Source organism: Chenopodium album, chromosome 26, assembly GCF_948465745.1.
Source record: "Chenopodium album chromosome 26, dcCheAlbu1.1, whole genome shotgun sequence".
In the NCBI taxonomy this organism is placed as follows: domain Eukaryota; kingdom Viridiplantae; phylum Streptophyta; class Magnoliopsida; order Caryophyllales; family Amaranthaceae; genus Chenopodium; species Chenopodium album.
Window position 1 is genome coordinate 30,384,457 of NC_137859.1, and position 18,721 is coordinate 30,403,177.

Consider the following 18,721-nt stretch of genomic DNA (forward strand, 5'->3'; position numbering starts at 1 on the left):
TTTTTATACCCAGAGGCCGCTTTCTTCCAGCACCCACACTTGGAGATTCTGGTTCGGATCGTTTCACACTTCCCTCGCTCTCCAAAGGAAGCTGTTGGACCATATGTGGGTCCTATTTAGGAAAATTTTGCATTGTTTCAAAACAATGCATCAAAGTAAAGTGTTTTCCATGATTGAGTTTTGCATAATATACTCATGGGCACTTTGGACAGCGTCTCCGCCTGAGTTTCCACTTTTCGGGTGCCGTAGGATATAAATGTACGCCATAACCCATTTGTTGATAAAATCCCAACGTTGTTGCATGGACTTAATGGTCCGTTCTTTTATCTCTTCAAGGTTCTCTACCCGTGCCTCTTCGTATAACTTCCCAATTGCAGCCCATAAACCGGCTTTAGTTCGTTTTGTATTTATGGTAACATTCTCACCGGCATTGATGTAGCCTGAAACAAGCGCCTTATTCTCAGCTATACTCCATGAAATAGCTTTTTAATCATTGGGGTCTTCTCCAATAATGTCAACAACATCATCATCGAGATCTTCTAGATGTTGCGCTTCTCGCACATCTTCTATTGGAGAAGCAGTGCTACTAACATTTACTCTTGGAGATTGATCCATGGGTTGGGTAAAATGTTGGGACATGGGAAATGATGGGACATTTTGTGAAGATGAACCCCATGAAATTGGTGAGGAATTTGGGATGTATAATTCGGGTTTATAGGTCTTTGGTGGCTACCAAACCATTGCAAAGCAGCTTAAAATTGTGGATTATTGAATATATTTGGATCAAAAGGGGGAGTGTTTGAATTGTATTGAGAATTTGGAAAATTAATATTTCTTCCATAATTATGATTATTTCCATCCATTACAAAAGAAAATTATAAAAAGAGATGAAAAAGAGAAAGGAGTGAAAAAGGTAAAAAAATTAAAGTGCATAAAAAATGGCCAAAATTAGGTTCATTTTATAGAGAAAAAAAAAATAAAGTCGTTGGTGAAATCAGTTTTTAAAAATAAGTTACCGTTTTTCACTAATTACCGTTATAAATATTTTGAGCTAGTAAAATTATGTATAAAATAAACAAATAAAAGGTTGACACTTGTCAAGCAATTGGAGACCAAATTGAAATTCTAGCCCTTACACTTGCTTTTGCTACTTTCAAGTTTCTGCTATATGTCAGTAAGTTTTCAATTTCTTTTTTTTTTTTCTGAGCAAAACGTTGCCGTTTGTGAAACAAAATTGCTCAAACAGTTAGTTTTTGCTCCATCCTCTTGGCACAAAGGACGAGGTGAATAATCCTTCACCAGATGAGTATGAATGAGAATCTTCTTCCCTTTGAGGATCCTCTACACTACCTAACATCAAAGAGGATTACTCCAAATCAGCAAAAGTACCGTACAAGAGGACATATATCCTCTCCAATATTCATGCTCTTATTGTTTTTTTTAAGGTTGCCCACCCGGTTCACCGGAGCTTAGCTTCGATTACATCTGGATCCGACTCGGGTAGCACACTTGGCTTATGGTAGGTGAGTCTCCCAACAAGAGTTTCATGCTCTTATTGTTGATAATGCAAAAAGTATCTTTTTAACAACAAGAAAGGTTGGATTCCTCATGGTGAAGAGGAAAAAAGTCCTCAGTTGGCGTTCAAAATACTTGATATTTGGTTTTATAATATATATTAGTTTGTGGTCCGGGCGTGCAAAATACATGATTTGTGCCTCAAGTTTTGTTTGAATAAAATTGAAAAATTATCTTAAGTTTAAATAATATCTTGAAAACATTATCTTAAGTTCAAATAATTAAAAAATCAAAGAATATTTAACGAATATTCTGATGAAGTTCTTGTTTACAGCCAATCCACTTGGTATTATTAATAAAGTTTTTGTCCCTCAATGTGGAAATGTCGATTATGCCCCCGGTATTGGACAAGGGCATCCGTACCTATTAGCGACTATCACTCCTCCATATTTGAGTTTTGCGCTCATACCCAATAGGTTAGAGATGACAATGGGGTGAGTCAATTAGGAGACCTGCTTTGTCCTCACCCTAATGGGTCTTGGGTTGGTGGTGATGGGGCGCGGGTATGGGTATAAAAACCATATCTTCCATGGGTGATGGGGCAAGGGTGGATTTTAGGTTGTACTCGCCCCCACCCACCCCATTGCATACCCATCCCGTCCCACTTGTCTCGCTTTAATTTGTATTTGCCCCATACTATCTACCTATATTTTTTTTTTTAAAAAAAATAAGTAAAATAAAGTACTCATAGTAATTATAAGTATGTAGTAATGTGCAACGAACCCACCACTACCTCCTACTTTATTAACATATAGCAGGCTACACAAGAAGCAGCAGCAGCAACACCAACTAGGGGGGAGCAAGACCGGGTACCCGGTCAAAAACAATGGACCTGGTTAGTACCGGGTTCGAGATTATGGAACTGGTCTTGGAATTGGTTTTAACCAGGTCCAACAATTATGGAATTGGTCCCGGAATTGGTGGGAACCAGTTCCAAAACCGGGTACCCGGTTTCTCAACGACAACAACTATATTGGCTTAAATTTCTTGCTAGATTTTATTGTCACATCAAAAATTAGCAAGCAATTACAAATTCAATCAGTAAATCAAGAACCCACAAAGAGTATATTTCATATCGCCATTCCCTTTCATATCTAAATGTGTTGGAAATAAAAAAGAAATTAATCCCTCATAATCTCATACTATCAAAACAAGTGAAACAAAAAGAAAGAAGATACAAGGATGAAAAAGTAATAAAATTAAAGAGAGAGAAATTATAGTTTTAGAGTAGTGGAAAATTGAAGCAAGAGGAAGGAAAAAATGAGAGAAAACAAGAGAGAGAGTGCATGAGAATATAGAGCGATGGAGATTGAGAGTTTTAAGGGTTTATGTTTGGGATTGGGCCTAATATTACACGGGCTGTGAAATTTTTTTAATTTTTCTTTACTAAAATGCTCAATTCTAATACATACACCTGATTTAATCGGGTACCCAGTGGGTACCGGGTCCAAAAATCCAGTACTTGGAATTGGAACCAGTTTTAACCGGGTCCGTATTTTTGGAATTGGACTTGGATCCAGTTAAACCAGTTCCGGGTCCAGACCCACCGGGTCCAAACCAATTCCAGTTCTGGAACCGGGTACCCGGAATTTTTGCTCACCCCTAACACCAACAACAACAACAAGCCGTGACCACCACATGGTTAGATAGAGGACCGTTAAAAAAAGCAGACAAGCAACATTGGCTATTTGTTTGTTTCTGTGGTAAATTAGATTGAAGACGAGTAGTACTTGTAGCAATTAAGGCCTTGTTCCCGGCCCTTGCAATGTAGTAGTAGTATAAGTAGTAGTGGTCTAGAACAAAGAAGTTTATCCAGAAAAATTATAGTAAGAACTTGGAGAGTAATGGCCCAAAGCTATTGACGTTATTTCGCAAACTTTAAGCTTTATCAATCAAACAATCATTTGACCTTATTTTCTTGTGCATCACACTAGTCCGTCGCATAATGTTGTATTTAGAAGGCGAAGATTAGACATATCTTGGATGGGGATTAGGTGGATGTAGATATCTAAGTAAGAGGTGGGGCGATATGATTTCGGAATTATACTCGCTGGGATGGGACAGAGCTGAATTTGGACCCATCGCGAGGATAAAAATGAAAATGTTAGGTGGGGATGGGGATGGGGATAGAAAGGTCAAATCCCCCCCCTTCCAACCCATAAGTATATATTTAATGAATTAATGATCATACACAGTGAAGAACTCCGTTTGACTAATTAGCCAACAACGAACAAAACTTTATTGACCAGATTCGACTTTTAGCTACCTAGTGTTGATAACTTGATATAGAAAGGTAAACCAAAAGAATAAAAAAGGGGCAGAGTGGAATTTGTGAAAGTAGCTATGGCGCGCTCAATCTCCTACATCACCGGCTCACAGCTCTTCTCCATCAAACAACGCCCCAACATCGCCATTGTTGACGTTCGGTAACACCCTTTTCTCTCTCTCCTCCATTTCCATCCAATCGCTTTCGAATGTCGAACAATTGTGATAGTATTCTTGATTTTGTATATTCAATTGCAGGGACGATGAGAGAATTTATGATGGTCATATTGCTGGATCCCTTCATTTTGCTAGCGATACTTTCTTGGATAAAATCCCTAATCTTGTTCAACAAGTTCAAGGCAAAGATACCCTCATCTTCCACTGTGCTCTTAGCCAGGTAATTATTATTGATTTGTGTTAATAATTGTGGGAATTTTTGGTGAATTATTATAGCATTATTTATCAGCTATTATTATATGATTATTGTTTTTGAATGCAATTATTCATGGGTTATTGATGTTGTAGCTTTTTTTTGGTAGTGTTTGTGACACTAATTAAAAAAAGGAAAAATTGACTTTTGCTACCCGTTAAAAACGCGATTTCACTTTTGCTACCCATGAAAACTTTTATTTTATTTTACTACCTATCAAATCCCGTTTTTTAAATTTCGCTACCAGTTAACGGAATCCGTTTATAATTCCGTTAGTGAGATCAAGCCACCCTCATTACCACCTTCCGGCCACCACTCCCTCCTTAGCCACCCTAAATGCCTCAAACCAGCCACCCCTCCCCTAACCCGCCACCCCTTCCCTCCCCCCCCACTGCCGGCGGCCGGCGCTCAGAGCTTCGGCCGGCGCCGGCGCAAACCCATTCCCCTCCCTTCCCCCCACCCTACGCAGCCCCCTTCCCTTTCCCCCCCGTTCTCGCTGCCCCGACCACCACCCCAAACCGAAATCCACCTTATTTTCCCTCCCTCCACCGGAATCCGCCCCACCCCCATTTCCCCCCACCGAAATCGACCCCCCTCCCCTTCCCCTATCGTTTTCGGCCTCCCCTAACCCTAAACCACCACCCCAAAACGAAACCCTAAATTCGTTTTTGGTGGTTTTGGGGTGGTGGTTTAGGGTTAGGGGAGGCCGAAAACGGTAGGGGAAGGGGGGGGGGTCGATTTCGGTGAGGGGAAACGAGGCTGGGGGCGGATTCCGGTGAGGGAAGGGGAAAGGGGGGTGGTTTTGGTTCATGGGGTCGGGGCTGCGTAGGGAAAGGGGGTCGGGGCTGCGTAGGGGTGGGGGAGAAGGGGGGCTGCGTAGGGAGGGGGTGGGTTCGTGCGCCGGCGCCGGCCGAAACTCTGGGTGCCGGCCGCCGGCAGGGGGGAGAGAATAGGTGGCGGTTGAGGGGTGGCTTTTTTTTTTTTGTTTAATTTTGAATTTATTATTATTTTTTTAAAAAAAAAATTATAAACTTAACGGAATTCTTACAGATTCCGTTAATGGGTAGCAAAATTGAAAAAAAGTGCATATGTTAGGTAGTAAAATAAAATAAAAGTTTTGATGGGTAGCAAAATTGAAATCGAGTTGTTTCACAGGTAGCAAAAGTCAAAAAATCCTTAAAAAAACCCTATTGCCATCTCGGTTTGATGATTTAGTAGCTATAGCATTTGCCTCGTCTAATTCGATCATAATTGGTTATGTTAAACAAATCCAATTATGCGTAATTACAATGCTATGAGTTATGAAACACTTTAGAGGGATTAGTTTCCCTTGGCTTGAGGTTACTAAGGCGGGCGGAAGGTTTACCAATTTTATGAGTTGATGACATACTTTTCATGTATGAATCTTGGGACTTGGCTCTACCTTTGGTCTTTATCCCATCAATTTGTTTTGCAAGTCCAAATTGCCTAATCATGATCATTAGAGCAGCTAATTTGCAATCCTTTGAATTTTCGGTAGCTTACCTTGACCTAGCATGCATTTGTTAGGTTACAATCTCTTGGCACTTATATTTTGTTGAGGGATTTGGGTCCACTGTGTTAGACATTCCACTCTACTCGTAATAGTTTTGGGGAATAACTTGAAAGAATCTTGCTATATTAAGGCTACATTGCATAAAGGGAAAGGACAATTAGCACTGATTTGATTATACATCAGAAAGGGAGTGATATGTCATTGTATCTACAAAGGAAGTAAAGTGAATGAAGGAAGGAGAATGGTTGGATTTAACATGGATGGAAAATAGTGAGTAAAAATAAGGTATTTAATTAGTTAGATTCGTATTTTCTGTGTTATTCTATATTAAGTTAGGAGGTTTTCAGGTAATAAAAGAGAAAATGACAATAGGGATTCTAGACGAGTGAAGGAAAGATAGATATTGCCAATATGGAAGGGTAATGGTGAGTATAAACAAGGTATTAATGGTGAGTATAATCAAGGTATTAATAAGGCATCATATGTTATGTGCTACTCTGTATTAAGTTTTGTGGCTGTCAATTTCCTTTTGAAATCTTTCCATTTTTTTTTGACATATAAAAATATTTCCAATTTTCAAGATATATACTAATGATACCAAAGGTCATTAGTATTAGAAATATTTTCCGACATTGAACCGATACTAGTACCTATGTGGCTAAATATGTTGGTATCTATTCTTCAAACCGATACTAAAAGGGGGTACCTTTAGTATCAGAAATATCGGATAATTAGTAACAGAAATTTCGATACAACTATCATATCATTTGGTATTATAAATCTTCCGCTACTATATGTATATTGTGGTGTTGGAAATAAACGGTACAAAAGAGTTAGATCTTTGGTATCAGATTGGTTTTTGATACCAAATAATCACTATAGAGTCTGAAATTACTGTTACAATAGTTTTCCCTAGCTTCAGATAATCCCTTTAGTATTAAAATTTTCCGATACTAAAGATAGACTTCAATTAACAAAAGTACTCTTGTATTGGAATGTTCAAATATTGAAGACTCTTTAGTATCAATGTCTTTAATATTGTTATTAACTAAAGAATCATGTTTGACTAATATATACAAGTGTATGATTTAAAATTAATTACTTAATTAAAATTCTTGTACAAAAGAATTTCATTTTATATCTATCCATAATTCTCATAATGTAGTTGATACTTAAAGTACAAAAAATTGGTGTCTGCATGCTTGTAATACAAAGTGCACTTTACATCTCTTAAAAAAGTGCATTGTACATTATCACCACCTCTATTCAAGATATACACTTGTCTCAATACACAGGCATCAACAATCTTCAAGCTTGGACATTCGAGAGTCTAGACCATTACAAAGTTAATCTGCTCACAGAAAAAAAGAAAAAGCGTTACATGTATGAGCCTCCAATTATGACTTAATCTTAAGCATCATGCAATGAAAGCTTCTCATTATATTTTACAAACCGATGATGGTGGTTTTTACTGTAAATAATTAGGCCAGATTAAGGCAATCATTAATGAAGGTCCAAAGGTGAATCAAATGAATCAACTAATTTAAGTAAATTGCTCACACCTTTTCTTTATTTAGAATTTAAAAGCTACAGGTTAATACAGAGTTGAAACCCACACCTTTCTTATCTACACAACCATTTCTTAGTTTTATATGAGTAGTGAGTTGTCAAAGTCACTAGATCAATAGAACCCCTTTAATGGATCACCACACGAAGGTCAACAGTCAAGATGCGGCAACCGATGAGAAGGGGTCAGCAGAAGCAACGAAAAGGGAAACTTGAGTCAACAAGCAACAAAGAGCAAAGTGACAAAACTCATTAAGGAGAAGTTAGGGAAAGCAAGCAACAAGCGGTAGCAATGTTTTAGGTTGGTTTAGCTATGTTGTTTAAGTAGTCACATGAAGGCTAATTGTTCCTTAGAAGCTTGAGTATAAATGTAGTAGTAAGCTTAGTAGTTGAATAATCCAGAAAATTGAGTGAGTTTAGTGAGTTCTTATGAGAGTAGTAGCCTCAAGCTACCTCAAGATGTACAGTCTAAAGCTATAGTTATCCTTCTTAGTTTGTAATTCGAAAGTCATTATCAATTTAACACTCAAGCTTTCGCTTTAAATTAGTGTTAATTGTGCTTAATTTCTGTGAGCGAACTCTGGTCTATTACAACCCCCTCCACGATTTCCGAGTAAGCACCCTAATCGAGAGAAATCTAAATGAACAAGTCCAATAACCTGCAAAGCTATACAACTGATGTACTAGTGAATTACACAGAAAGTTGTATGCAACCCAGCCAACATGGCTTATTTGAAGCATTTTATTAATTAAATAAGGAATCCCAGGTACTGAAAACATATTATCTCCAACATTGACAGGTTATCAGATAAACAGAGCATAAGCTTCAAGAATAAATGCACAAGATGTTGTTGCTATTTTTTCTAGACAACTTTATATCTTAGGGTCAACTTCACTAACCTATATTAAAGCCAAAAGGCCAAGGTCCAAACTCTCCAAAGTTTTGTGTAAAAAATAACATACAAAAATTAAATTGTATCAATTAAGATCCTAACGACTCACATACAGCACAAACCCAAAAAAACAAATTAAGCTGATTCAATCAGAATAATAGCAGACATAACAAAGTTAGTGAGAAAAATTCAATATTGCATATCAATTTGATCAAGAAAAACTTAAAACAACAAATTAAAGCTATTTAAATCCAATAAAATTTCCGCTACAAAAAAAAAAAATTGCAAATTAACTTTAAAATTGCTTATTAACCTTAAATCAATTTTTATCGTTATCTATATATCTTAAATCATATATTGTATCTTAGGATTAATGTTTGTCATTTCCAAATGCCAAATACAATAGTTGAACTGAAAAGTCTGAGCAGCAATGATTTCTACATTAACCCACAAACCCACACACAAAACACAACATTTGATATTCAAAAGATTGAAGCAAAAAGTAGCCTATACGAGTAAAACACAAGATACTAAATTAACCACCATCTCAAAGACTCGGATGTGAGCGAGTAGAAGCATGAGATTAGGCAGATTACAAAACAGGTGGATCACGGGAATTATTAATGACAACTAGAATAGTGTGTCACATTAAAAATGTAATGAACCGGTTAAACTCCTTATGTTATCTAACAAACGATGAGTGAATTATACATGAGAATTACCCAATTAATATCAAGGATTACTATCTTGTATCCTTTATTAGCGATTTACACTATAAGTATGATTACACTTCACAAATAGATCAAAAAATGACAGACACCTGAAACTCAAACCATCGTTTATCATTTAACAACTCAAAGATATGTTACCTAAGTACATAAAAAGAAAGTAAATTCAAAGGCACAACAACAATAATCACGACCCAAAGTCTCCAATCTAGTAGCTTAAGCACGCAAAACTCAAACCATCGTTTACCATTTTAACAACTCAAAGATATGTTACCCTAGTACATAAAAAGAAAGTAATTTCAAAAGCACAATAACAATAATCACAGTCCAAAGTCTCCAAACAAGTAACTTAAACCCAGTACCCAATAACATTTCTCCAAAAAAAAAAAAAAAACACAATTACCTGAATACTTTATAATGTATCAAACAAAATACCATTAAATAAGAAGTATAAGTAATATTGTATACCTCAATACCATGGCTTACCCAATTTATAGTCATTAGCAGGGGAAGGTTGTTCGTACATTCTTTCCTTCATTTGCTCCTTCCTCCCACACTTACTCCTTAAAGCTTAAACTAAACCTCATTTGATCCCCTCCTTTATTATCTGCACCAAAATTTGGCAAGTTTCTTTAAGATATTTATAAAAAATCCAAAACATATATAGGAAATAAGGAGATAACTAAGTACCAAAATTCAATGAACTTATCTCTATTTCATGAGACATTGAAGTTTGAGATAAACCAATAGTGGCAATAGATAATAGAAAAAACTAATCAAATCTAACCCACCTTCAGCCTTTAACAATGAATATAAAATTTGTCTTTGCACTAGCCAACACTATACTCAGCAACAATTACACGTCTCTAGTAATACTATGTATTTTTCATTCAAATTCATCCAACCCGCAGCAAATTTGAAGCTCAAAACAGCAAAAAAAAACACATTTCTAGCAATGACGAATTTATTTACTCAATCTTATCATTTCCAATATCCAAATTCAATTCTGAATTGAAACTCAAATAGATAAAAAAAATTCCTCATTGAATTTTTATTCCAAAGTTCTAGTATTAGCCCAAACCAATAATATTGCTCATTTTTTTTCAATGTTATGCTAAAATATATCAAACTTTTCGACAGAGTTTTGTTGCCCTTAACAATGGAATTAATCAAGAAACTCCAGTTATGCCTATTTTACGAAGTTTATATATACTGAACGATTTCTGACCCAATAAGTTTAAAGTAAATAGAATTCTAAGTAAATTAGTGAGTCAACTTACCAAATACCACCAGCCAATATTAGTTGAGATTTTGGTAGAACCGTAGAAGTTGAGTAGCAAATCCCATTTGATGCATAAATTGAGTAATAGTATGAGCAGCAAATATTGTTTTTCAGAAAATGATCTAAACTTCGAGCATAATGAGTAGTTCGTGAATTTGAGCAAATTGGGTTTTGGTGTAAACCCTAGCCTTTCATGAAATGGAGGAAGGAGCTAAGAATGCTCAACTGCTCATAAGTTTTTTTGTTTGTTTTTTTTTTTATTTATTTTTTATTTTTTTATTTTTTTATTTTATTTTATTTTTACTGGTGAATTGAGAGGAAAGAGGAAGGATCTTTCTTCATTTTGAATTTGGTTTTGGTTACATTACCGAGGCAAAATTTTAGAGATGAATTTTTTTTGAATTTTCCCTAAAATTTTTATGTACTGCCATCGCCAAGTTTGTAAATTTTTCATTAAATGTACTAATGGGCTTTAGTATCGGAATAATTTGTTACTATAGGTGCCTATTTGTAACAGAATTAATTATGATAGTAAAAAAACCTATAAGTGTCGGAATATTTCTGATACTACGAGTAGTATCAGACACTAATATTTCGGACTCTATAGTACAGTCTAATATTGAGTTTGAGGCAAAACCCAAGAAGTAGTGTCGAAGAAAAATTATCCGATACTATTAAATCTTGTATTATTGGAAAAATTTACTGATTCTAAATTTTCTGATACTAGACCCTTTTTCTAGTAGTGACAATTAAAACAGTTGCTGTAAAATACTTGGCTTCTGTGTTCCATAGATGGGGGGCATTAAATAGAGAGAACAAGTGTAATGAGTACATAACCATGCTGAGTTTATACATTAGACAATACTTCCTCAGTTTTTTTATAGTTGCAACACTTCCTTAAAATGGAAATGCCACAATAGTTGCAACACTCCATTAAAGGAAGGTTTTTATGGTGAAAATTGTACTATTACCTTTAATTAAAGCACATGGCCCACTTAATTATACTCTGAACAACCTTTTAACCCCATTTTATGTGTATTATAACATGTGAGGTCCACTTTTCTTAAATACCGTGATAAAGTGTGTGTTGCAACTATAAAGAAACGGAGGAAGTATATTTGAAGCCAGATTATTGGTCCACTTATAGTAACACCTCATATATTCCTTGACAGTATAATCTGATCCCTTCATTCTGATTGTAAACTATGTAAAGCTATTATGCTATGGTGTTGATTATCAGATTTTGTCCCCTGGATGTTCAATCATTTTATGCTCCTCGCATGGGCCATACTGATCTATTAACAAGGAATATACGTGTGATTCTCATATACACATATCCTGTTATTGACTTATTGGTGGGCTGTGGCCTGTGAGTGGCGGCATATTATCTGGGCAGGCTATGGGATATGACTCTTGTTTCCTCCTGGCACCATCCCCTGTCCTAACCCTCCTAGGAATATCTTGGGGTGGGTGACACCGTGACACTACAGTACTACACCACGTACTATATACAAAATTGTCTATTTGAGTCTGTAGGCTTGGTATGTTGGCAAGAGTTGCACAAGATTTTCAGATCATGCACATATAAGTTAATTTTAGAATTTGGCTTCCCCCTTCTCAAACAATAAAAGAAGAACCTTGAATTGCCTTTATGATACAAAACAGAACATGGCACTTTTAAGTTGGTATTTACATAATTACTAGTGTTTGTAGGCTGGCATTGACCTTATTTCTTATCTAGTGTATTGTATTTTTCAGTCATATTTGGATTTTGTAAGATTCATCTCGACGCGCATTTTGCAAATATGTAATTTTCATAATTTTTGTTTCAACGCAATTATAGTATTAAGTAAATGTAAAATAAAAGTTCTGGTGTGGTCTAGTCTTTTCTAACATAATCTGATTCCGACAAGAATAAGTAATAAATTTATGAAAAAAGTTGAAGAGAGCCTGTTCTTTAGTTAGCTTGAAATTTGTTTTATTTTATTTATTCAGAGTACTGCTCCTGTCTATTTTGGATGTCTCAATGGAGTAATGTAATAGAAAATAATGGTGAAGGGGAGATGGAAGGAAGTTAACCAAATAGGGCATGCTACTTACTTGGATAGTAATATAGACCATCAATGTTGAATGTGGCAGTATAGGAAGTTTAGTCAAAAAGATAAGGTGGGAGTGGCTTGATCTGTATAGTGACTTTGTTTCCATATCTACTATCCATAAGATGATCTAGACATTTTACCATCTTAAAATTGTCTGCTGGTATTCTTCATTCTTCAAGCGTAGGTGTCAGACCGGCTGATTAATGAATAATGATCTATTGGTCTTATATGGTCTTTAGGTTCGTGGCCCAAAATGTGCACGGAGGCTGTCAGAATATCTTGCTGAAGCAACTCTAGATGCTGGAATAAAAAATGTAATGGTTCTAGAACGTGGCTTCAATGGTTGGGAAGCAGCTGGTAGACCTGTTTGCCGCTGCACTGATAATCCCTGCAAGGCTGAAATTGTGTAGGGTGGACATCTAAGCTTGAAGACAATGTGTTCATAAACCTGATCTATCCAGCTCGGGTCATTTATATCCTACTATTTTGTGACATGTAAACCAATCACTTTATACATACTTTTGAATGCTGTTAAATTGTTGATTGTAAAACTTCTTTCAGCTTGCAGCATTAAACAGTTAACACACAAGATAGACTTGAAAAAGAATGATAAATGTAATGTGGAGATTTATTTCAAAGCAAAGAAAATTTGGAAATTTGATATCTTCATTGTTCTTTAATTGTTGTCTTGAAGTTGTCTATTTAAATGCTATTTCTGCAATTAGTTTGAGGTATATTTAATTCCTTGCCCAAACTAGTAGTAGAGATAAGCGGATTTACTGTTAATATTCTGGAATTTGCCGGTTTGCCTCCAATGCCCCATACTGGTATATACTAATACTTCCTCTTAGGTGCAGAAGGAAGCATGCAATTATGTAAACACAACAAATATCTGATGACTTAATTTTATGTGAACTAACTTAATTTGTTTCAGTTACTAGCTACTACTCTCAAGAATCATCAAGCTTAATGTCTCCTCTAGGCTATACTACTCGGGAGGAAATTTCGCCGGCCGTTTTTCTAACCAGACAGAAAATCTTCCAAAATGGTCAGTTTTCTCAAGCCTGTGAGGTAATTCAAACACAGTAAAATTCCATATAAAGTCTCTTCAAAGTATTCAGCTGCAACAAACATAGCTTTGATTGCCTAAGATATTAACTTAATATAGTCTGAGATTGCTACATGCCTACATGTAAGGACTGAATTTGGACTAACATAAATTATTTCAATGCATTGGAAAATATTAATGTTGGTAGCAAAATCATGAAGCAAGAATTACTAGGAAAGGATTGATAAAACCCGAAAGTCGAGATGCTAAAAACTGACCCGACCAAATCCAAAGTGAACCGATCTACACTTTGATCCAACCCAATAATTTAGCACTATTGATACGGAAAATGACCCAGCCCAACTAAACCCGACACATATAAAAGAAAAGACATCACACTTAAACCCTTTCTCTGCCACCAACAGCCAGCTTTCATTCAGCCCCTTCTCTGTAGCAGTTTCCACCGGAAATTCAGGCAATTCCCTAATCTTCTCCTTGTTATTCATAAAATTTCTTGATAATTTGATTGTAGCAAACATGTTTGATTGCTTGATTTATGAATTATTGCTCAACATTTTGTTAAGATTGCCTGTCAAAACCCTTGTAATTTGCATTTGTACTTGCAAAACCCTAAAATCTTTCATAACTAGCCCCGATTTCATAGCTGCTCACACCAACAAATCCAAACAAAATCCATTTGTTTTTCTCAAGTACCACACTGATTCAATAGGAAAAGACATCAAAAGGATCAATGAATATTTCTGGTTACACCCAGATGACAATTCTTTAAATGTTAAGGATTTTAAGGTGAAGAATTTGCCTATGAAATGTTATGATTCTGATTTTTATAGAATTGTGGATTCTTGTAATGGTGTTATTTGCTTGACTTGCAACTCTAGTGCAACAAATTATATCATTTATCTGTGGAATCCTTCCATAAGGAAATACATACATGTCCCCAATCCGAATGTCATGTACACGACTCATGGCAGGTTTAATAATGTGTGTTTAGGGTTCGGGTTTAATGAGCTTGCCAACGATTATAAGATCATTAGGGTCGTTTACATTCATCGAATTGGCTTGGTTGAGGAAGCACCTGTTCTTGTGGAGGTTTACTCTGTGAGTGCTGGGTCATGGAGATACATTGAGAACTCGAGTCCTAACCATTTACTTCAAATGCAACAATCTACGCAATGTTTCTTCAAAGGCGCTATACATTGGATGGGGCATGACCGGCTTAACCGTGGTTTAAGTGCCATTGTGACTTTTGATTTGGTGGATGAGTGTTTTGGTGAGGTGAAGTTACCAGCTTCTTTAGAAGGGTCTAAATCTAATTTTAGGAAATTGATCAGTAGAGTTTGTTGGGACATGCTTGCTTTAATTCAAGTGAATTCAAGTTGTGGTCAAATATGGGTGATGAAAGAGTATGGTGTTGCGGATTCATGGACTAAGTTGTTTACATATAATCATCCGACCTTGCGTCCAATTATGCCAGCAATAAGTATCAGAAAAAACAGGGATATTTTAATGTTAACGAAAAAATATGAGTTGTTTTGGGACAACCAAGATGTCACCATAGAAAATATTAGGGCGAGGTTTCGTGCTTTTGAGAATTTCAAAGTTAGAGATAATATAATGCTTTCTGCTCAGATAATTGGTGAAAAAATGGAGGAATTAGGAGTGGTTACAGAGCCACTTAGAGAATGCTATTTGGCTTCTTATGAGGAAAGTTTAGGACTTTTCAGCGAGGGAGAACCAATATTAGGTGATGTTATTGAAGATGATGATGTTAAAGATAATAATCTTAACTTTGATCACAATGATGCTGAAGATGATGGGTGAAGTGGGTAAGAAAATTAACTGATTCGAAAGCTAGTTTTATTAATGCATTTTGCTCTTTTTGTTGGTTGGTGTTCTTGATATTTCTACTACAAGTACAATTATCTTGCTGTCAAAGTTCATAATTAACATATCGTCTTGTCTGAAGATGAGAATTATCATGGGGTGACTGTTGTTGGATTGAACATGTTTTTATTCTTAATAGTTAATTCTAGAGCATTTGGTTGCTCTAGAGGAGAAAGTAAGATTTTCCATGGAAATTTTTTTAATACTCAGTATGTCTTAAATGATCATATCATATAAGTCAATAGTCATAGAAAGGAACAAAAAAGAAATTGCTTATTACAATTTACAAAAACAACTTGTTAGGAAAACATTTTAAGATTTTAATTTCATGTGATATAGTGATATACCCTTTTAACTGACGTTAATTGATTACAATTTAGACTTTTCCTTTTCTTTTCTGACCAATTTTTAGACTTCAGGTTTGGCATTTTACCTTATTTTGGCTTCATTCAAATTTTTCAAGGCCTTAATTTTTTGTTGCAACTCTGGAAACATGTATCAGGGTGATTCAGTGATTGTGACCTTTTTTTTTTTGGACTAATACTTGTGCTAAGTTACTAGAAATTCTAATATCAATATTGGTTTGAGTGAAATATTCCTCTTTGCTGCAATCCTCCTTGCCCCCTTGGCGCCTTTGATCTCTCAAATAGTCATGTTTGAATCCAATTATCTTACAGATAGTTATAATGCAGTAAGACATATGTGTGTAATATGTATTTATTGTACGAATCTTTACTCTGTACATTTCTGTCTTTGCTTGATGGTCTGTTGGAGGTTTGGAGTCTGTAATATTGATATGGGGAAACATAAATTCTCATATAAGATGAGCGCATTTTAATCATTAAGAGACCGGCCTACTTACTATATGAACACATCCTTTAACTCGCAAATGCGAGTGGTTAGCTGGAGAAGTTTCTTTTTGAAGCTTGGAGCTATTTTGACAGTCAGATTATGCCTTCAGCTAAATGGGAAATTCACTTGCACTGACCTTTTTTCATGTTATTTCCTGTTTGTCAGATTGATGCAGAATAATGGAGAGGATCAATGGCAATGGAATTGATAGAAGGTGGAATTTGGAGTACTTCATATATTTTGCCAATATAATAAAATCGAGCATTTAGACTTAGATGAATCGCTTCCTTTTGTACTTATCTATTACTCTGTACTCCGTAAGTTGTCTAAGCTGCCTATCATTTCATGTATGTTGAATCTTCAGAGCTATGGATATGTAATATTGAAGTCTATGCTACATATTTGTGATATTTAAGTGCTGTTGGTGTTGGTAATATTAAATTCGTAGATCTCTTATGCTACCACATTTGCCATAGAGTCGAGGACAAATAGTGTTTAATACAATGTTTGGATAGAGAGAATTGAGGGAAAGGAAGAGAAGAGAAAAGGAGGGGTCAGGGGTGCATTATCCTTTGTTTGGATATCTAATGCAAGGAAGAAAGGGGAGGGAATTGGAAGGATCCATTTTCCTTCCCCTTTTAATAAACCAAATCCCTCGATTGTTGGAGAGATTTGAGAGCAAAATGGAAGGTCACCTTCTCCCTTCCCTCACCTCCCTTTCCTTTCACTCTTTTTCCTTCCCTTTACTTTCCCTTCACTTTTGTTATCCAAACATAGTATAGGCTCTAAGCTTGTCAACTTCTCACTTGGGTTTGCGACTGGAGTATGAAAATCGTGCTAATATTATTATCATTTATCAGTGTATACTTGCTTGAGTTATGATTATGTGTTTAGGTTAATTAGTTTGATGTTGGAATGCAGAGATTTGCTCATCATGCAACCTCATGGGTCTAGGCAATCAAGCCAGGTATACATTTTTTTATGCGGTCAAAATAAAATAGCTTTAATTACTCTACCGTTATGGCTATTTCAAGGTGGAGATAGAATTCATCGAGAGTTTAGCACTCTTAAATTTCATGGTGCACTCTTATATTTTATGGTATAAAAAGAGACACAAGAACAATGATGTAAAAGAGATTTAAATCCCGGTCTTGGGTATTAACTCCAAAGATTTAAATCAACTAACCTATAGTCAAATTTAGTACGGTATATAAATAGTGAAAATAAAGTCAAAATGTATCAATTATTATAGACTAAACTAGTTGTCGTGCCATGCATGCTAATTTCACTATATTTAATTAAAAAAAATAATTTTTTATGGGAAATTCTACAAAATACCCCTGAGGTATTGACTATTCCACATTGTACCCATCCCTTTGAAAAGTTCCACGATGTAACCTCAAGGTTCCAAAAGTGATTAAGCTGTACCCCTGCCATTATCCTTCCGTTACATGTTGCCGTTAGTGGGGCCAACTTTACACCTATTTTATTTTTTTCCTCGATTTTCGGGCTAAAAAAAGTCCCATTAAAGGTTTTAGGGGTCATTTTAGCCTTGAAGGACCCAAATTGAGCTCGGATTTTGCAAAAAAATAATGTAAAAGCCTCGTTTTGTGAATTCGAATTCCCATAATTAAATTTAAAATTCATAAAATGGGGCTTTTATGTTATTTTTTTGCAAATTCGAACTCAATTTGGATCCCTTAGAACTAAAATAACCCCTAAACCTTTAATGAGACATTTTTTAACACGAAAATCGAGAGAAAAAAATAAATTAGTGTAATGTGGACCCCACTAACGGCAACATGTAACGGAGGAGTAACGACAAGGGTACATTTTAATCACTTTTGGGACCTTGAGGTTACAGCATGAAACTTTTCAAAGGAGGAGCACAACGTGGAATAGTCAATACCTAAGGGGTATTATGTAGAATTTCCCTTTTTTTATTTATATAAATATGACATGAGTAAATTACAATTATAACATACTTCATCCATTTCATAATAATTATAACAATTTGACTAATACACATGCTGATATACAACTTTTTATATATATGTTGATATAAATCATAATAAAAAAATAAGCATATAAATAATACAAAATTTAAAGTGTTGCAATTATTACGAAATGGAAAGAGTAAAATAACATGTCATCTGGTCATGTCACGATAATAATATGCTCGTAGGCCTCGTACCAACCGCGTCAAGAAAATGGAAATTGCGTGTTAAAAATCCTAAAATTTGATGGACATATAAATAATACAAAATTTAAATTGTTGCAATTATTACGAAACGGAAAGAGTAAAATAACATGTCATCTAGTCATGTCACGATAATAATATGCTCGTAGGCCTCGTACCAACCGCGTCAAGAAAATGGAAATTGCGTGTTAAAAATCCTAAAATTTGATGGACAAACAACACTTTGATGAGTCCTATTGGTCAACTGGTCATAGTCCAACTACCTACAGTTGGAAGTTGAAAACTTGACACAACAACGCCTAAACAAACAAATTTTACTTTACTGTCCTCCAAAATATGGATGA

General features: G+C 35.5%; 2 protein-coding genes and 1 long non-coding RNA gene across 3 annotated transcripts; 2 read left to right on the top strand and 1 right to left on the bottom strand.

The window, feature by feature from the left end:
* Positions 1-3,842: 3,842 nt before the first annotated feature.
* Positions 3,843-13,035, top strand: LOC145617535 (dual specificity phosphatase Cdc25-like). Its single transcript, XM_081672246.1, has 3 exons — positions 3,843-4,001; positions 4,099-4,237; positions 12,612-13,035. Exons 1-3 carry the CDS (start codon positions 3,919-3,921, stop codon positions 12,780-12,782), a joined length of 393 nt encoding a protein of 130 aa, XP_081528372.1. The 5' UTR covers positions 3,843-3,918; the 3' UTR covers positions 12,783-13,035.
* On the bottom strand, positions 7,018-10,483 carry LOC145618628 (uncharacterized). The gene is made up of 3 exons (XR_014107957.1): positions 10,272-10,483; positions 9,478-9,598; positions 7,018-7,155 (listed from the first exon to the last, which is right to left on the bottom strand). It is a non-coding gene; the product is annotated as an uncharacterized LOC145618628 (long non-coding RNA).
* Positions 13,036-13,853: 818 nt separating the features above from the next.
* LOC145617534 (F-box/kelch-repeat protein At3g06240-like) lies at positions 13,854-16,587 on the top strand. Its single transcript, XM_081672245.1, has 2 exons — positions 13,854-15,267; positions 16,343-16,587. The coding sequence occupies exon 1, from the start codon at positions 13,958-13,960 to the stop codon at positions 15,260-15,262; it is 1,305 nt and encodes a 434-aa protein (XP_081528371.1). The 5' UTR covers positions 13,854-13,957; the 3' UTR covers positions 15,263-15,267; positions 16,343-16,587.
* Positions 16,588-18,721: the final 2,134 nt, after the last annotated feature.